General features: G+C 39.9%; 2 protein-coding genes across 2 annotated transcripts in view; one reads left to right on the plus strand and one right to left on the minus strand.

The window, feature by feature from the left end:
* Positions 1 to 3,444: 3,444 nt before the first annotated feature.
* On the minus strand, positions 3,445 to 6,516 carry LOC111974671 (serine/threonine-protein phosphatase PP1-gamma catalytic subunit A). Its single transcript, XM_024002585.2, has 7 exons — positions 6,150 to 6,516; positions 5,553 to 5,684; positions 5,217 to 5,447; positions 4,959 to 5,063; positions 4,548 to 4,771; positions 4,322 to 4,456; positions 3,445 to 4,116 (listed from the first exon to the last, which is right to left on the minus strand). The coding sequence occupies exons 1-7, from the start codon at positions 6,202 to 6,204 to the stop codon at positions 4,027 to 4,029; spliced, it is 972 nt and encodes a 323-aa protein (XP_023858353.1). The 5' UTR covers positions 6,205 to 6,516; the 3' UTR covers positions 3,445 to 4,026.
* Positions 6,517 to 16,041: 9,525 nt separating this feature from the next.
* The window catches only part of LOC111974688 (homeobox protein cut-like 2), a 109,989-nt gene continuing 105,621 nt past the window's right edge, over positions 16,042 to 20,409 (plus strand). The window contains 1 exon segment of the mRNA XM_024002617.2: positions 16,042 to 16,575. Coding sequence (XP_023858385.2) covers positions 16,513 to 16,575 — 63 coding nt within the window. The 5' untranslated portion in view covers positions 16,042 to 16,512.

A 20,409-nucleotide genomic window follows, 5' to 3' on the forward strand; every position in this document is an offset into this window, starting at 1 on the left:
CCTCCTACACACTGCTGCCATATGCCCATAAGCTTGACACCTGTAATAACGTAATCTTTTCGGTACAAAAGCTCTTACGGGATAACTTATATATCCTAACATCAATTTGTCAGGCAGACTCAACATCAAAACTCAAAAGAACAGATAATGACTTCTGTTTCATCACCGTCTGCGTCGCGCCAAAAGACAAGCATCGCAAACACCAGGAATCTTCCCCTTCAGTTGGTCAACTTTTACTTTTACTACTACCCCAGTAATCGCTCCTTTCAAAGGCGCCCTTTTCTTGAGAGCAAAACAATTCACATTTATTGCCCCCATTCGTTTTACACCGAGCGCCTTCTCCCTCTGACCAGCAAACAAACAATTATCACAAGATGGTTACCCTCACCGATTCCACAGCACCCAACTATGTTTTCACCCACCCTGAAARCACAAATGGATCAGCCAAAAAGCAAGGGTCCACTTTCTCCAAAAACGTCACTCCTACTATCACATACTCAGCTTTATCCTGACCCTCGGTGCAAGCCTCTGGCTCCGAGAACTTTACCACACCTYCCACCTCCAATACTTCYCCCTCATTKATTTCCATGTAACGTTATCCTCCTGTCTTCCTCTCACTCTGCTTACAATTGCTACCATTTTCTTTAACAAACCATCTCCCTTTTTCCCGGCTATTTTTAACCGACTCAAGCTCACCATCTTCCCCTCCCTCTCTCTCCCTCTCTCTCTCTCTCGTAGACCTCCTCTGCCTCTCTCTTTCCCTCCACTACTCCTCCGTATTCCAAGTATACGTCTCCTTATGATAATACTGCACTTCCCCTGACATATATATTGTTCTTGCTTTCTCAAGGAAGCCATTTAACCGGCTTTCACAATCTCCGTACAATCAGCACGAACCTCTCGGGATGTAGCMCTAAACAGTGCATCCCACTTATAATGCAGCTGCTGATGTTATTCTTTATCAAACGCTATCGCGACACTTTTCAATTTCAAACAAGCGCGCTCCCCGGCTTCCTTCTCCGACGTGCACCTTCAACTCCATCTCATTACGCAATTTGAGTTTCCTTATAAGGTCATCGATTCTGACACTTTTCAGGTTTTCAATACATTTAAACTTTTTAAAATAAGTTTTCAAATAATTAATTTCATATTTATGAAACTTTGATGACAGAAAACCATGATGACTTCTATGCCGAGCGAGGGTAAGAGTCTGCTGGACTAAGAGTCTGCTGGACTAAGAGTCTGCTGGACTAAGAGTCTGCTGGACTAAGAGTCTGCTGGACTAAGAGTCTGCTGGACTAAGAGTCTGCTGGACTAAGAGTCTGCTGGATTTTTGGCACCTCCTTGTGGCAGTAATGCAAAATGTCTACTTCGAGGCCCACCAGACTTTAAAGTTGGGGACCCCTTTTCACATGTCTGTCTGCTAATGCTGCCCAGTCAGTTCAGTCAAGAGTGGTTTAAAGTGGCAATATTTCAAGAATAAAGTCAACATTTTATTGTGTGAATAAAGTCACAGTTATATCAAGATTAATGTAAGGGATTTGGTTACTTTCAATCAAATTTTATGAAAATGGTGGGTAAACTGTGTTTAGTTGCGTTTACCCTCCACTAGGCCTACACCACTGCCGGTAGCCTACCCTCTCAGCAGAGGCACCCATGAACACACGCAGAACAGGTAGCCTTCTTTCAATATAATACACGAGTTGAATCAAAACATGTTTCCACCCTAGTTTATGAGTTGTCCATAATTCATGAGTTGAATGCTTGGAGTCTTCACAGATTTACATTTACATTTAAGTCATTTAGCAGACGCTCTTATCCAGAGCGACTTACAAATTGGTCCTGTGACATAAAACACCACATTTCTTTCCTTACATTATTTGCATGACCGTGTTATTTTTTAATTATTAAGCATTTTACAATTGAATTAGAACATTGAACTTAAACCCTGTATGATTCCTGGATCTAAGTGTAACTATGGAAAACTATTTATTGGAAAATAAAATTGACGACCTACGAGGAAGATTAAACTACCAATGGGACATTATAAACTGTAATATCTTATGCTTCACGGAGTTGTGGCTGAACGACGACATTATCAACATACAGCTGGCTGGTTATACGCTGTATCGGCAGGATAGAACAGCGGCATCTGGTAAAAAAAGGGGTGGCGGACTATGCATATATGTAAACAACAGTTGGTGCACGATATCTACGGAAGTCTCGAGGTTTTGCTCGCCTGAGGTAGAGTATCTCGTGATAAGCTGTAGACCACACTATCTACCTAGAGTTTCAATCTGTATTTTCCGTAGCTGTCTACATACCACCACAGACCGATGCTGGCACTAAGACCGCACTCAATGAGCTGTATTCCGCATTAAGCAAACAGGAAAACGCTCAACCAGAGGCGGCGCTCCTAGTGGCCGGGGACTTTAATGCAGGGAAACTTAAATCTGTTTCACCAAATTTCTATCAGCATGTTAAATGTGCAACCAGAGGGAAAAGAACTCTGGACCACCTTTATTCCAGACACAGAGACATGTACAAAGCTCTCCCTCACCCTCCATTTGACAAATCTGACCATAATTCCATCCTCCTGATTCCTGCTTACAAGCAAAAATTAAAMCAGGAAGCACCAGTGACTAGATCAATAAAAAAAGTGGTCAGATGAAGCAGATGATAAGCTACAGGACTGGGACTAGACACCTCCCTCTGCACCTGGATCCTGGACTTCCTGATGGGCCACCCACAGGTGGTAATGGTACGTAACAACACATCCTCAACACAGGGGCCCCTCAGTCCCCTCCTGTACTCCCTGTTCACTCATGACTGCACGGCCAGGCACGACTCCAACACCATCATTAAGTTTGCAGATGACACAGCCTATAGGGATGTCAAAGACCTGGCCGTGTGGTGCCAGGACAAAACCCCCTCCCTCAACGTGATCAAGACTAAGGAGATGATTGTGGACTACAGGAAAAGGAGGACCGAGCACGCACCCATTCTCATCGACGGGGCTGTAGTGGAGCAGGTTGAGAGCTTCAAGTTCCTTGGTGTCCACATCACCAACAAACGAACATGGTCCAAGCACACAAAGACAGTCATGAAGAGGGCAAGACAAAACCTAAGATTTGGTATGGGTCCTCAGATCCTCAAAAGGTTCTACAGTTGCACCATCGAGAGCATCCTAACTGTTTGCATCACTGCCTGGTATGCCAACTGCTCGGCCTCCGACCCCAAGGCACTACAGAGGGTAGTGCGTACGGCCSAGTACATCATAGAGCAGTAACAAGAAATGTTTTGTCATACCCAGTTAATCAGCATTCAGGACTCGAACCACCCAGTTTATAATACAAAATATATGGCAGTAATTATTTCAAGGTTGAGCTTACCTTGTAATCCTAAAATAATTGATATAGGAGCATGATGCTAATACAATTCAAATGCCAATTTCCCCCTAAAAGTTTATTAGAAAGATTTAGTCAACATTACAAGAATGCTTTATTTCTTCATTTAATTCAGCACAAGACTTGTTTTAAAAATGGTGAGGATGCAGGCGCAGAGTGAGGATTCAATGTCCTATGATAAAGAAAGTTATACAGAAATAAACAACTAAGTGTCTTGTGATATTTCCATAGTTGTTTTAAGAACCATTAATTGCATTATTGACATTGACAGTGAGAAACAGGTGATGAGAAATTGATAAACATGAAATGAAGAAATTGTGAAAACAACTCTGCACAGCTTCAAACAAGGCATTTCTGTGCATTATCAGCCATATTGTTACATTGTTCCTGGTTGAACAGTCATATGTGGCAAAGACTAGTTGCAATGGAGTGCAAAACACCTGAGGTTTTCATGGTGACATATCCATTTACCCTTGTGGACAAAACAACAAAACATTTTGCTTTCATCAGGTTGGAGTGGATATCTTTTCAGTATTGGCAGCACAAAGGGCAACCAACCCTTCAGACGCAAAAGACAAAAGCAGAATAGAGAGCAGGACATAAGTCCACTCATGCCACCTTATTTCTTGCCTTGCTTGGTGACCATGTTCCGTGGGGGTGTAACTGGACGGCTGCCATTCGGCTTCTTCTTCTCAGCGGGCTTCAAAATCTACAAGTGGAATGAACACAAGTAATCCAACCTAAGATGATGTTTTGCCCACTGCAATAGTCTTTACATCGTACAGTTTGACATAATGAGAATGGTTATATCGTTAAGATCCCCATACACTAATACTAATACAATCACTGACACATTTACATTCACATTCCTGCGATAAGACAGGAATGTAAATCATTCATGATGAAATACTCACCTGAAAAGAGCACATGAGGGTCTCATCCACACTCATCATAGCACCAGCATTGTCAAACTCCCCGCAGTAGTTGGGTGCTGAGAATAAAGTCACAAGCTGTCGCTTGGCGAAGAACTCATAGCCGTCCTCAACAACCTGCCGAAAAAACAACATAGATTATAGTTGGGTTAAAAATAAAAACAATGCATTCAACTCCAGACAGTACAGTGAAAGTATGCAGACATACCTGATGGGCGCGACAGATCAGATCCAAATCATGTTTGTGCAGGAACTTTGCCACCACTTCTGAGCCAAAAGTGAATGAGACGCCTCTGTCATTCTCTCCCCAGCCGAGGACATCCTTGTCTGGATCTGACCAGAGCAGGTCACACAGGAGGCCCTGGTCGGGGACGTCGGTGGGCCGCATGACGCGCCTGATCTGCTCCATGGACTGGAGGTCTGGTGACAACCCTGAGAAACACAGAAGGAGATGAACAGCAAGAATAAGGTTAATTGCAGTAAGAACTTGTGGGTAAATGAGAAGAAAACAATTGAAATAAAATAAAATAGTATTTCTCAATATCACAGCAATGTCTTAGTGTGTCCTAAAACAGGACCACTTCTCTTCATGTTTAAGGACTACTAAAACGCAACCTACCTCCATGGCAACAGAAGATCTTCTCATCAACAATGGCAGCAATAGGGAGGCAGTTAAAGCAATCTGTAAATGTTTTCCAGAGCTTGATGTTGTACCTTCTTTTACCTAGAATAATAAAATAAAATTTTAGGATGATAGTAAGCTAGGCAATGCGTATGACAGGAACCTATAACAAAATGCAATTTATGTAGATACAAAGGCTATATTCTGTCAGAGAGTGCAGGGTTATGATTATTACAGCCACCACATATCACTCACACTCATCATAGAATCCATATATTCTGTTGATGGAGGCGCACTCATGATTCCCTCTCAGCAGGAAGAAGTTCTCCGGGTATTTGATTTTGTAGGCCAGAAGCAGACAGATGGTCTCCAGAGACTGCTTCCCTCTGTCCACATAGTCTCCCAGAAATAGGTAGTTGCTCTCAGGAGGGAAGCCCCCATACTCAAACAGCCTCAATAAGTCGTAATATTGCCCATGGATGTCACCTGCAGAAGGCAAATGATTTCAACTTCAAATTCTACACATACCTCATTGGGATAGAAGACACTTCATGTAACAGTTATGATCACCAAATATTGATGATTACTCACCACAGATCTTGAGGGGGGCTTCAAGTTCAAGAAGGATAGGTTGGCTGAGAAATATCTCCCTGGACTTGAGGCACAATCCTCGGATCTCGTTCTCCTGCAGCTGCACATTCTTACCAGGCTTTGCTCCCCTGACTTAAAATGAAACAATCCTGATGAATCTACAAGCAAAGACACAGTATCTACCTAGTTCGCCATCATACTCATTGCCATGTCTGGATAGGAGTGTGAGTGGTGACCATCATATCAGATTTCTCATGTTATTGACTTAATCTTTCACTGACTGACTGAGACAGTGCCCTGAATCATGTAGCTAAAGTAACGTTAGTTACATAGCTAGCTAACTACTTTGAATGAACATTTCTTAATGTGTCGACCGGGACAAATGTCAGGTTAACATTAGRTAGTTAGATGGGCAACAACAGCCTTAACTAATGTTAGCTAGTTACTAGCTAACGTTAGCTTAGCTAGCTACCGATAGCTAGAGCCAACCTGCGTCAACAACTAACGCGTTATCTAGCTAAGGCTTGCCACCAGTCATCTAACGAAGTAAACATAATATTGCATAAATAACGTAAGATTAATGTACTCTTTCCTTACCCTCTAAAAGACGCTGGATGATACTGTCTATGTTGAGTTTGTCAACATCSGCCATGGCGACGTAGAAAAAATGGCTGAGTGAACTGCAAATCTAGTGCTGTTCAGCTAACGCTAGCTAGTGGTGGCTACGATTGGCTAGCTTCACTAAATTGCTGGTTCCAAGAACAAGAACGTGTAGAAATGACACCCTGTTATTTGGTTATCATACAAAGTTATATTATACCTACCTATATTATACCTAGCTAACTACTTCAACATCTTAGTGTTATACAAAACAACACCTAATATTAGCCGTCTACCGGAACAAAATAAACGTTAGCCTATCTATTAGCCGTTAACGATGCCCTCTGATCTAACCACACCCACTTTCCTACTTCAGAGGAATCTGCCGAACAACCTTCTGGGTGGATTTGATGGCCGCTGCCATCTACTGTGCTGGCCCGGGACATACTACCCTCCTAGGTGTGCCACACCGTGGCATCCGTGCGTGGCTGCAGCCTCCTCCCTAAATATTTCAGCCTCCGTAGAACTTGATTGTCAATGACAATTTAATTACTGTGATTTTCCTCTTCCCCAGAAGAACTGATTATTTTACTAGCAGCCAAGCTTAGATTTATGAGAGGGGAGCAGGCGTCTGGTAACAATACCAATAGGAATTTCAGACACCTCATTAATTGTAATTGACCATTCGTGTTTTTTGTTGCAATATTTGTATTGATAGATTTTGAAGGTTTACATGTGCACATCCTTGTTCACAGGACAAAACATTAAAGTGGAATTTCTGAACAAGATTACAAATACAAACTGTTGTGAACCTAGACTCTCTAGATGGTTTTAGAATGTTCAATTAATCTGATAGCTTTCCCAAATGGACAGATCATACTTAGTTACAGTTGGATCTATATCCTGTATGAAAATGGATTKTATGCGATTAACCTGAAAATCCTTTATTTAAAAGATGATCATGCACATCTCCAACATTTCCAGATAGCTTTGATGCGCAGTGGGGCGACGTGTAACAGAAGAGATGCAAGGACAGTTAGCAAGAGGTGGATTTATTCCTGGCCCTTCTCTTCCCCATGTGTGATGATGTAGACCAGATTCTTGTAGTCCAGGTGTCCAGCCACATCTGGAGGGAAGGCGGCAAACATCTGCTCCATCTGAAGGGATAGATCACAAAGCCTGTTTGAGAAGATGATGAAAGTGTTTTTGCTTAGTATGTAAAAAAGTATCAGTGATGATGGTTCTAAACTTTTCGCGGGAGAACCCATCTGCCTGGGTTGTTAACATCTCAAATCTAATTGTATTGGTCACAAACACGTGTTTAGCAGATGTTATTGCGGGTGTAACGAAATGTGTGTATTTCTAGCTCCAACAGTGCACTAATATCTAACAAGTAATATCTAACAATTTCACAGCAATACACACAAATCTAAAGTAAGGAATGGAATTAAGAATATAATATTTGAACGAGCAATGTCCGAGCGGCATAGACTAAGACACTGTTACACTGTTATATTATGAAGAGTAGTAGTAGTTATTAGGATCTTAATTTGATTACTCTTTTGTTGCTGAGAATTTTCAGGAAATGCATACGTTTAATGTATTTGAGGTTTAAAAAGGCTTATTAGAGTTTGTAATTTCCACTTGGACATTTTAGACTCGATTTGTCCTTACAAAAAAATCTATCAACCCCTGCAAAAATGTCCATTAATTATTATCCACATAATAATTCARGTTTCCTGTTGCTGCAGGATTATTTTATTGCTTCAGCAAACTGGCTCAAATTAAGATCCTACATCTGTACACACCTAATATGTAAGACTGCATTGTAAGACAGGCACACTCACAAGTCCTTCTTCAAGGTCTCCTTCCCCTCAGGATCAAAGACTTTGAAGGCATTGAGGATGGTCTCCTCTGGGTCTGCACCTAAAGGATGACAGACAGACAGACCAAGGCATCGCTTCAATTTGACAGATGGGCCAAAGTCAGGATCTGCTGCCAGCATGAAGCCAGATAAACCAGCTATTTATCTCTGGCTATAAGCACCTTTTCAATCAGTCATATGAGCAGTGAAGCCTTTGTATGACATCTATGTTGGTATATCATCYTTGTATTGGTTGACCATTCTCACATACTTCCATTCAATATTCCCACTTATATCCTGTATATCCCACTTTATTTCATGAATTTATCTTGTACAAATGTATTAAACCATCCCTGTTTTGGTCCATGATAGTGAAAGCCTGTTGAGGGTTGATAGGGTGAGTAGGTGTACATGTATTCACATCAGAGCATACTTGCGTACTCCTGTTATGTAAGTAAATATTCAGATTCAAAAGATAATTTATCTATGTACTGCCAGTGGTGTGTCAAGGGTGTCCTCCAACCCCCCCCCCCCCCCCCCCCCCCCCCCCCCCCACCCACCACCACCACCACACACACACACAAATCTGAGATCTGATAGGTCGTCTCTGAATAATTGATAATTTTGACTAAGACCAACACCTGACAGCAAGACTCACCAATCTCACGGAGAAAGCATCAGAGCGAGCGAAACAGCGCACCTCTGTCTTGGTTGTGTAGCCCATGTACCTGATACTATCTGGGCTACAGATACTAGGACAGAGGGGCGCTGTTTCCCTCACTCAGATGCTTTCTCTGGTGAAATAGATTCAGCCACTTGCGAATTTAAGGAAAATTATGAAACACGGATAGACACAAATGAGAAATAATTTTAGAAGTTAGTTTAGCTACCATTTGAACAGGGAAATGTACCAAACCTAATCTGAAGCATTAAATACATTGAACCAGAATATTTGTATAGAAAAAAAATCCACCTTGCATTGATTAAGGTTCAAAATGTTATGGCCCTCCTAAACTGGGTCTGTGCCCCACCTTGGACACCCCATTCAAAATGTTCTGGAAGACCACTGTGTACTGCATGTGTCTATGGTTGTGTTACTTGGCAAAATCAATGTATAAGAAATGTAACTAGCTTCGGAGAAGCAATTTATCAAGTTGGTCTACATACTTCTTTGAACTCATGGATCTGGCCTGTTCAAACATGGAGAGAACACATTGGAGTTGGCTCCCTCTGCTCTCTTCTTTGCTTTCTGGGGGCCTGGATTTAACAAACACACAGAAATTGATACCATGATCACCTGAGATTGTTAATTTATTATTGGCTTTTTCACATAATGAAGATCATGTCACCAAACTAAATATCTGACCGGAGTTACTATAACCTACTTAGATCATGCCAGCAAACTAAATATCTGACCGGTTTTACTATAACCTACTTAGATCATGCCAGCAAACTAAATATCTGACCGGTTTTACTATAACCTACTTAATCATGTCAGCAAACTAAATATCTGACGGTTTACTATAACCTACTTAGATCATGCCAGCAAACTAACTATGTGACGGGTTTACTATAACCTACTTAAATCATGCCAGCAAACTAAATATCTGACCTGGTTTACTTAAACCTACTTAGATCATGTCAGCAAACTAAATATCTGACTGGGTTTACTATAACCTACTTAGATCATGCCAGAAACTAAAATATCTGACCGGGTTACTATAACCTATTTACATCATGCCAGCAAACTAAATTCTGACCGGGGTTACTATTTTCTACTTAGATCATGCCAGAAAACTAAATATCTGACCGGGGTTACTATTTTCTACTTAGATCATGCCAGAAAACTAAATATCTGACTGGGTTTACTATAACCACTTAGATCATGCCAGCAAACTAAATATCTGACCGGGGTTACTATAACCTACTTAGATCATGCCAGCAAACTAAATATCTGACCGGGTTTACTGTAACCTACTTAGATCATGTCAGCAAACTAAATATCTGACTGGGGTTACTATAACCTTGCACACTAAACATGATTGATGGTATAGCGCACATTTCATAATGAAGACCTGAAATACTTCTTTTTTTGCAATTAAATTATTTCCATAGCCCTCTCCTCTCTGGGAGTCTATAATTAGCATGGTGAGGGAGTGGTCCTCCCGTACTCAGAGCCCCTGGATCATATGAGGGATTATGCACTGGGGCCTAGGCTTTGACAGGGTGGTGCACTGAGCCACGTTTGAGTGGAGATATCCCATGAAGGCAGGGATTACCATGGAATCGTGAAAACAGAGCATGGGAATGCAGTCTGATGACATTACAGTGCCAGGATTGGCAGGCCTCTCTCGACAGCTGATGTCTAACGGGTGCTGTGGATTAGCCCCACCAACAGTTGTGCATCACAGCTGAAGGTCATTGTGCCAATAGGTATGTACCCATCTCAATTTAGTGAAAAATTGTTTGCTTTGAGTGGAGTTGAGTTGCATTGATGATGAGTTGAGTTGATGATTATTTGATCCAGGATGGGTTGAGATGAGGATGAACACAATCGTAAACCCATGGAAAATGTTTGCACCTCATTGTTGCTCCTCAATAAACATATGCCTTACATCTTATCAGATGTTTGAGGTCACTGGTCCCATCTCTATTCCCATCTCTACTCCTTGCCCCAGTCCTCAGTTGTCCTCACCCCCAAATCTTCACAGAAAGTTCGCTAAATCTATTAATTTGGACATTCAAAGACATCTTAACTCTTACAGCAGGTCTTTCCTGAATTTTCAGAGCAAAGTAGATAAAGAACACAAACGAAAGATTCTCATTTGTTAACACATCTTACTCCTACTTCAATTTGCCCATTCTCTCAAAGTTAGATACCAACCATCTGCTCTATGTCGGCCCAAAAAATAACAATTTCATACTCTCCATGAACAAATAAAGCAGCAGTAAACCTGAGAGAGAGAAGTCATCTCAATCTCAATCTTCCTGTACATTAAATAACAAAAAATATGAGAACTGCCAGCATCCTGTCCCCAGAGAGATACAACTAGAAGAGAACAGGAATTCCCCAACCAAATGATTCCTGACTAAAAAGCTATTTGGGATCACTTATTTCACACAGTGAAATGCATATGGTTCTCTGAAGCTTCCTAGGATTAGATCCAGTCAAGGGTCTGGATGAGGGTGAGCATCTACTCACCATGTCTGTATAGTAGCTGGAAAAGGGCAAAGAGGGATCKTTGACGGTTTATAATGTGATAGGATGATCACTAGGGGGTAGATATATAGGCTACGGATACCCCACCACACCCATTGCCAACCTTCCCTACCCATACACTATAAAAGCTCCATACCTTCTATAGGCAGTGACACAGGTGAAGAGCACTAAGTATTCCCCTTCCTTTTGGTCTATTGTCAGTGCTTTAACTACGGTTTAGAGTAACAYCCCAACACTCCATCACATTACCGAGACACTAGAATCAGATATGGGTTGAGTAGAAAGCTAGAGGTTTGACTGACAGCTCCACTTGCTTGGCTCCATCCTCCAGCTGTCCCATTACATTTCCTGATGGACCATAACTATTGTGATGAGAGGTGTTTCTGGGTAGCAGCTCTGTTTGGTTTAAACCTCTGAATTTTTGTCATACTGGTGACTTTCTCACATAGCACAGGAAAAAAGCTATGGAAAATAGGGGTATGGTGCCAATGTTCATCAAGGATTTTCTAATTATACAGTATCCAAATTAATGTTTTGTCAAAACATTTTCCACCCAAATAGACAGTCAGTGGTGTGGTGTGTTCTTGGGCGCATTTTAATTAATTGAATATATTTTGAACATTTGATTCTTCTTCATGCATTATAGTCTTTGTAACTGAGTCACACATACTCTACATGGGAGATGGATGGATGGATGGAGAAAGAGGAGAGATAAACAGAAATTGTGATACAAACAGGGTGGCTTGGATTTCAAAGTAGACGACGTGAAAATACTCCCTCACAAGGTAGTTTATGTCATGTCTCTTCTCAGTTCTTCACACCACCTTTTGCACAAATTCCAGGATGTCTGATGATATAGGATATATCAGAAGGGTTAAGTCCAAGGGGCTTACTGTTTTCCCAATGTCAGAAAGACAAGCCATCCTCCTCAGTAACTGCAGATCTTTAAAGCAGGCAGCAGAGTATGATGTGCCCTTTCTACTCATAGAGATTTTCGACTGAGGCTTATAGGCTTGTAGGTATTTGTTAACATTTACAAGACCAATAACCAGAAAATGTTACACTGAAATCAAATCAAATTTTATTGTTCACATACACGTGTTTAGCAGATGTTATTGCGGGTGTAGCGAAATGCTTGTGCTTCTAGTTCTGACAGTGCAGCAATATCTAATAAGTAATATCTAACAATTTCACAACATATACCCAATACACACAAATCTAAGTAAGGAATGGAATAAAAAATATATAAATATATGGACGCGCAATGTCAGAGCGGCATAGACTAATATACAGTAGAATAGTATAGAATACAGTATATACATATGAGATGAGAAATGCAAGATATGTAAACATTATTAAAGTGACATTATTAAAGTGACTAGTGTTCCATTTTTTTAAGTGGCCAATGATTTCAAGTCTGTGTATATAGGCAGCAGCCTCTCTGTGCTAGTGATGGCTATTTAACGGTCTGATGGCCTTGAGATAGAAGCTGTTTTTCAGACTCTCGGCCCCAGCTTTGATGCGCCTGTACTGACCTCGCCTTCTGGATGATAGCGGGGTGAACAGGCWGTGGCTCGGGTGGTTGTTGTCCTTGATGATCTTTTTGGACTGCCTGTGACATCGGGTGCTGTAGGTGTCCTAGAGGGCAGGTAGTTTGCCCCCGGTGATGCGTTGTGCAGACTGCACCACCCTCTGGATAGCCCTGTGGTTGTAGGTGGTGCAGTTGCCTTACCAGGCGGTGATACAGCCCAACAGGATGCTCTCAATTGTGCATCTGTAAAAGTTTGTGAGGGTTTTAGGTGACAAGCCAAATTTCTTCAGCCTCCTGAGATTGAAGAGGCGCTGTTGCGCCTTCTTCACTACACTGTAAAGGCTTTGTCATAACAATGGATGGTGGCAATGGAGATAACTTTAAAACACAATACTAGGTTGCCCGTGCCTTGACTTTGAAAACGATTTACCCCTGTTGGTCAGTAGGCAGTGCTAGCAGCACATTTTTTCAATGTGTCAAACCAAATTTATCTTGGCTCTGAAAATGAGCCACTAATAATGCACGTTTTGTAATACACCTGAATGTTAAAGTTTTGCTGGTTCTTCTTCAATTTAATAATCTCTTTCTACTCGGCCTACTGCATTTGATACACATGTAATAGAAGTCGACATAACCTGCATCTGTCAATYTGCAACCTGTACCTGTCAATATTGGTTGTTCATTCACTGCTCAAAACTTTATCAAATATGTGAGATTACTTACTCAGGTGATTGATCGATATGCTTGAGAATGAAATCTGCAAGCGCCGAATTGTTCAGTCAAATTTGGACTAAAAACATATTTACATAAAACACACAGCCCGGTGGGTTTATTGTGGCAACAACCCTGGCGTGAAATTTCTTCCATATCAACTCTAATTTGAATGTTAAGTTTACAGATAAATCACAGCTAACTAAGATGTTATTATTTTCATATGAGGCTTGCATCTCATTGCCACCCTCGAGCCACCAATAAAACGCAATAATACTGAAACTTTTAATAAGCTTCCTTCAGAATTCCCCCTAGGTGATTTCTGTCTGGCATGAGAATATGAAATTCCTCCCTTACATATGGTTCAGATAGTAATAAACTTTAAGTTGCTAAAGTACAACAGTATATGCATATTATTTTCTCTTTACAGACGTTTTAAAAGGGATGTCATGTATGATGTAATAAACACATAAACTGCATTATGATGCATATCACAGTGACCTGAGTTAATGACTTTTTCCTATATTTGTGATTTCACATGGCTCCAGATGATCATCTATGTACATTTATTACCTATTTTCTTATCAATGATTTGGTAATTAAATCAAAGGATGTGTTTAATGGTAACATAGGCCTACAGGTGTAACCCTTTGTTTGGTCAGAATATTATTCAGTGCACTACTGTACCCTAAGAACATGTACAGCCACCAGGGGGAGCAGACAACACTAAAACAGGTATTGTTCAAGCTTAGCTTTGCTCGGTATGCGTTTAATAGTGGAAGGAAATTATTTGTTGAAAGTGCAGAGTTGGTATAACAACCACCTCCACCATCACCACTACAAAAATGTGAATGCTAGTCTATGGTGTACAGAGAGTCAAGTATTATGGAAAACAACTTTATTGTATATCATGGAATATGTCTGCAGCCTTCACTGGTCTGACAAATGTATTTATTTGTATTTATTTAACCTTTATTTAACTAGGAAAGTCAGTTAAGAACAAATTCTTACAAACCCCTTCATGTAAACAGAGGCAGGTTTTCCAGAGTAGTGGTGATGGACATGAATGCCTGCGTAGTATATCGTCTTTGTATTTGATGTACATGTGTCTGTCTACCTGTGCTCTTCAAAAGTAAGCTACCACTGAAAAACACTATATCAATATGATATTCATTACATATGAATCCTTATCTGATTCACAGGTGTTGAGTCAATGCGGAAGAGACATTTCGATTGAATGCATTCAGTTGTGCAACTGACTTAGGTATCCCCTTTCCCTTCTCCTGTATAGCCTCCAGATGTGATGAAACAGAAATASACACGTTTGTAACTCTTCAGATACCATATACGTACTGTTTTCACATTATAATCTTTCATTATCTAATCAAAATTAAGTTCCGGAATCCAGTAATTGACCTCATAAACATGTTATTTTACCCCCTACGGGCACTGCTCAGAGTAGACTCTAGAGGATTTGTGTCAATTTGTCAATAATATGCTTTATTTTAAGTAGGCTACTCAGTACCTCCCATATGCCTTTGTTTTTACAGGTATCATATCATCCAGTACCAGTCTGTATCCCAGATATACAATACCCAGATTTTTTCTATGCCTGCATACCCACTTTTTCTAAGACCCAGTTAACCCACCATATACCAGCCACTGTTCAATTTCAGACATCAAAGCTAGATCCAATTTGCTAGAGTGATCAATTAATTTTCACATATGAACTAAGTTCTAAAATATGTTTCATATATTTTTTTATGGAACTTTGAAATATCTAAATAATCATTAACTAGGCATGTGTGGGAATCATTTTGCAAAGTTTAGACAGTGAAATGTTTAAGAAGTTATTTCAAATTAGTTTCAAGTTTTTATAAGTCATATGTACAGGATACACATGGTATATACTGTCCAACGAAATGCTTACTTGCAGGTCCCTTCTCGACAATACAACAACAATAAGAAATAATAAAATATAAGAATTACAAATATAAAGTAAATGGCTCAGTGGAATAGAATAGTACATTTTAGCATAAGTATAAAACAGGAAGGCAACAATCTATAGTACAATATTTACACAAGGCAGCAGCTACTCTTCCTGGGGTCCAGCAACAATAAGGCAGTTATATTACATTTAAAATATTACATGACATTACATTTCATAACACTTTTCACAACACATTAAGTGGGAAGGGGGGATTTTGGTGCAATAATTTGAATTGTGCAGTACTAGCAATAGTAAATAAGAGTATTGTAGCAGCAGTTGTGATGTGTGTAGCATCAATGTATGTATATCTGTGTGCGTGTATGTGTGCGTGTGCATGTGCATGTGTGCTAAGGTTTTTGTGGTATTACTATTTCACATTTTGAAATGGTAATGAATTAACATGATCACAGATTAAACTAGTTTTTATTCGTTCACCAGAGCAGGTGCATGCATTGCCAATGATCTGCGCCTATTTATTCAGATGAGCAGAAATCCAAAGTGCAATGGATATATAGTCTATTCATCCATTCACTGTTATTTGTAGCCTAAGCTAATGGAGGGAGGGGTGTAAACATAAAAAGAGGTGTTCTGTGTATTTCACTATTTAGGCTACTATTATTAGGGACTGACGATATGGACGCAACTCTTTTATTCATTTTATACCATGGTAGACGGATTTCCATAAGCACAATATGCATAGATTACATTGTTGTTCTCCTTCCCTTTACCAGACGGTAGGCTATTGATCAACCCCTTACGTCAGTATTGATAACTTTGACAAACCAAAATCAAATGCAATTTGTCCAGTTAACCGGGACTGCACAAATGCGTTGATACTATTTTTCTTTTCAAAAACACTCGCGGTCCACCAGGACATCACTTATTTTTTTAACAAACATATTTGCGTTAGTTCAGTGGACTTTCATGTGTTCGTTGCATTTTTTAAAAAGTAGAACGAGTAATCGTTAACGTTGTTTAACAAGGGAAATCCAGCCCACATATTTATTGCAGCCGCCGAAAAAAATATCTTCAATATCCCCCAAGATGGCCGCCGATGTGGGATCGATGTTTCAATATTGGAAGAAATTTGATCTACGGCGGCTTCAGGTTAGTGTTATCCTTTACCTTTTTGGTTGCATGTGTTCATAGAACATTGTGTACTTTAAAATGGTGGGAAATATGTTACTGTGGACGAATGGGGAAAGAAATCGGCGGTGTTGCATTGATAGTTATTAGAAATTGATCCTTTTCTGCCTTTGTTCAGTTCAATCATTGATCAGCGATGGAACGACCATAGAGTAGCACAGGCGCTCTGTAGCCTCCGCTCTGCGTTCACCGCTGGGATCAGCACCACGGACACAGACCTTATTTTTATACGATTCGGTCTTTATAATGCCCATCGGTGGTGTAGACAGAGAACGGATTGAAACTTTTTATGCCCCCATGAATCTTGCTCCAAGGACGTAACTTTTCACCAGCTTAATGTTTTATTCCATTTGTGTCATGATGGTGCGTGGTTTTACGATCTCTTTAGCGACATTTGGTTCTATTTTATTTTCTGTGTTTGATAAAAATATGATCTTTCGTTTTTGCTTGTAAATCAACTTTGTTTGCCACAATTAGATTGATAAGTTTTTTTCTTCTTCTGTTCATCTGCTAAATAATCATCACTTATTCAAGCCATAGGCTATAGGCTACGGTTGGATAGCCTACTTGATTGACTGTTTGTTATTTCTCTTTTAGACAATAGCCCAGTCAGAAAAACTTGACGCGTATTTATTATAGGCTTAGTCTACCAATGACGTTATCATGTAATCTATTTAGGCTATTGGTCATTCCGGTGTTGCGCGTTAAAACATATGTGTAAAATCATGATAGTCTGTTTGGCTATAGGCAATGATGTAGGCTTAATGCAACGCGTGTTCAGTGAATAGTCAGACATCTGAATGAGGATTTCACAAAATAGACAGCTTATATTGACTTGGTTATCACAAAGTTGTCAATGATCCGGTTTTACAAACTTGTCTAGTAAATTGACAAATAGTTTTACAATCTATTAGGCTACTGACATACGACTATAGCGTTTTTAATGAACCTTTTCAATGGCATTTCTGTAAGACTTGACATCACTAAAAAGCCAGTGTTGACGATGTAATTCGCTTATCTGTGCGTCTCGGTACAGATGTTTTCAGCCCCTTTCGCTCATCTCGAGCCGCATTGTGAGCACAAGGCTATTCGGGCAAGGACTGTTGTAATTGTATTCCTCGCTAATGTTTGTAAATCAGGCTTGGCCAGCGCAAAGCACTGTCTCTACTGTATGATTGATGTTCTGTAATATGAGAAATGACTGGAGCATGGCAAGCCAGGTCCCGCGGAAAAGCCTGCTGAAAAGAAATCTGATCTGTTCTGGGTTGTCTTGTGTGGCCGGTTGCTATTGTGCCCACCAATCGCTGGACTACTCATTTAATCAGTGATGCAAAGGGCGAGTTTAGCTATTACGTAACTATAGACTACGTCGAGATTCATTCACTTCTTTCCTCTTACAAAATAGCATGTTTTTACATAATTCGTTTGCTGCAATCCTGGCATTAGTGGCCAATGCTTAGAATCAAATAGCCAACTTCTCATTTTTTCAGATTTGAGTCGAATAAATCAATTTGCACATGACTTTCTTTCTACCTGAATGAGGCCTGACACCTCAAAATAAAGTGTTTCCAACCAAAATATCAAAATATCTATCAAGTCTATGATTTAACGTAGTGGGAGGCCACTGATATTCTGTTTGACAAAGTCATTCATGTTCATAATGTAACGTTGAAAATGATAACATGACTAAATTACTGTTAACTGAATAATGCAATATTACTCAAAAGAAACATCTTGAAAAATCCCAATATTGATGTCAGTCATATGTTGGAGTTGATATAGTAGGCTAAAGTGAACATTATAGAATCTATAGAAATGACTATAAAGCTTATATCTACATGGCCTTCAGGGCCTACAGCCTGAATTAAAAATGGATTAAGTCAGGGGGTTTTCTACACACTCTAAACATGTTTTTAGAAATGTTTGCAAATTAATTGAAAATGAAATACAGAAATATCAAATTTACATAAGTATTCACACCCCTGAGTCAATACATGTTAGAATCACCTTTAGCACTGATTACAGCTGTCAGTCTTTCTGGGTAAGTCTCTAAGCCTGGATTGTGCAATATTTGCACATTATTCTTTTCAACATTCTTCAAGCTCTGTCAAATTGGTTGTTGATCATTGCTGGASAACCATTTTCAAGTGTTGTCATAGATTTTCAAGCAGATTTATGTCAAAACTGTAACTCAGGAACATTAATTGTCTTCATAGTAAGCAACTCCAGTGTAGATTTGGCCTTGTGTTTTAGGTTATTGTCCTGCTGAAAGTGAATTAATCTCCCAGTGTGGAAACCAGGTTTTCCTCTAGGATTTTGCCTGTGCTTAGCTCCATTCCGTTTATTTTTTTGTCCTTAACGATTACAAGAATACCCATAACATGACGCAGCCAGATATTATGCTTGAAAATATGGCGAGTGGCACTCAGTAGTGTGCTGTATTGGATATTCCCCAAACATCACACATTGTATTCAGACATATTCATAATTGCTTTGTAAKATTTTTTTCAGTATTACTTTAGTGCCTTGTTGCAAACAGGATGCATGTTTAGGAATATTTTTATTCTGTACAGGCTTCGTTTTTTTCKCTCTATCAATTAGGTTAGTATTGTGGAGTAACAACAATGTTGTTGATCCATTCTCAGTTTTCTGAACACCATTGGCCTCATAGTGAAATCCCTTCCCCTCCGGCAACAGAGTTAGGAAGGACACCTGTATCTTTGTAGTGACTGGGTGTATTGATATACCATTCAAAGTGTACTTAATAACTTCACCATGCTCAAAGGGATATTCAGTGTCTGTTTTATTTTTAATCTACCAATCGGTGCCCTTCCTTGTGAGGCATTGGAAAACCTCCCTGGTCTTCGTGGTTAAATCTGTGTTTGAAATTCACTGCTCGACTGAGGGACCTTTTACAGATAATTGTATGTCTGGGGTACAGAGATATGAGGTAGTCATTCAAAAACCATGTTAAACACTATTATTGCATGAGTGCATGTAACTTATTATGTGGCTTGTTAAGCAAATGTTTACTCCTGAACTTATTTAGGCTTTCCATAAGAAAGGGGTTGAATACTTATTGACTCAAGACATTTCAGATTTTCATTTTTAATTAATTTGTGTGTGAACTTGATTTCTGTGGTAGAATAGTCAGAGATGGATGATTCACCCCGAACCTAACAAAAAGAGAACAGGTAAAGTGAGCATTGAGGTGGAGTGACCTTGGTTCCCGCTGGCCGCAGGTCACACGGCCATTGCCGGTGTAATCATTCACCCCAACCAGATGGCATTTCCGTGGGCGACCATGGAAAGGACGGGTCAGGAGATGTCCTGCCAGGTCCTGCCGGGCCCAAGCCAAGTCTTAGCCAATAGCGAGAACGCCCAGGAATCAGGATATTATTCAGCCAGTAGGGAGCATTCTCAGACCCAGGTGACAAGAAGGTGAGGTCAGACTACAAGAGGACACAGTTTACAAAGTTATTACATTGTAATAACATTGTATGTTGTTTTCACAATATAAAGCACACTTTAGCTATCCAAAATATAATAGAGGAAACATCATGTGTTTAGAAGATTATTTTGTAATGTAATCAACCTTCATCAGGTACATTTTGAAGTGTAATGCAATGTGTTTTATCAGAGTTCCAGGTAACCTTGTCCAAATGTAGACACCAACTATAGCTTCAAATCATTACTGTGCTCCCAGTTTATATAAAATACATTTGAGAATCCCTCTGTTGTCTTATAGTGATGGAATGCTGTGTTCATTATATATGGTTTAAAAGCAATGCACTT

Source organism: Salvelinus sp. IW2-2015, linkage group LG15 (assembly GCF_002910315.2).
Source record: "Salvelinus sp. IW2-2015 linkage group LG15, ASM291031v2, whole genome shotgun sequence".
Taxonomy (NCBI): domain Eukaryota; kingdom Metazoa; phylum Chordata; class Actinopteri; order Salmoniformes; family Salmonidae; genus Salvelinus; species Salvelinus sp. IW2-2015.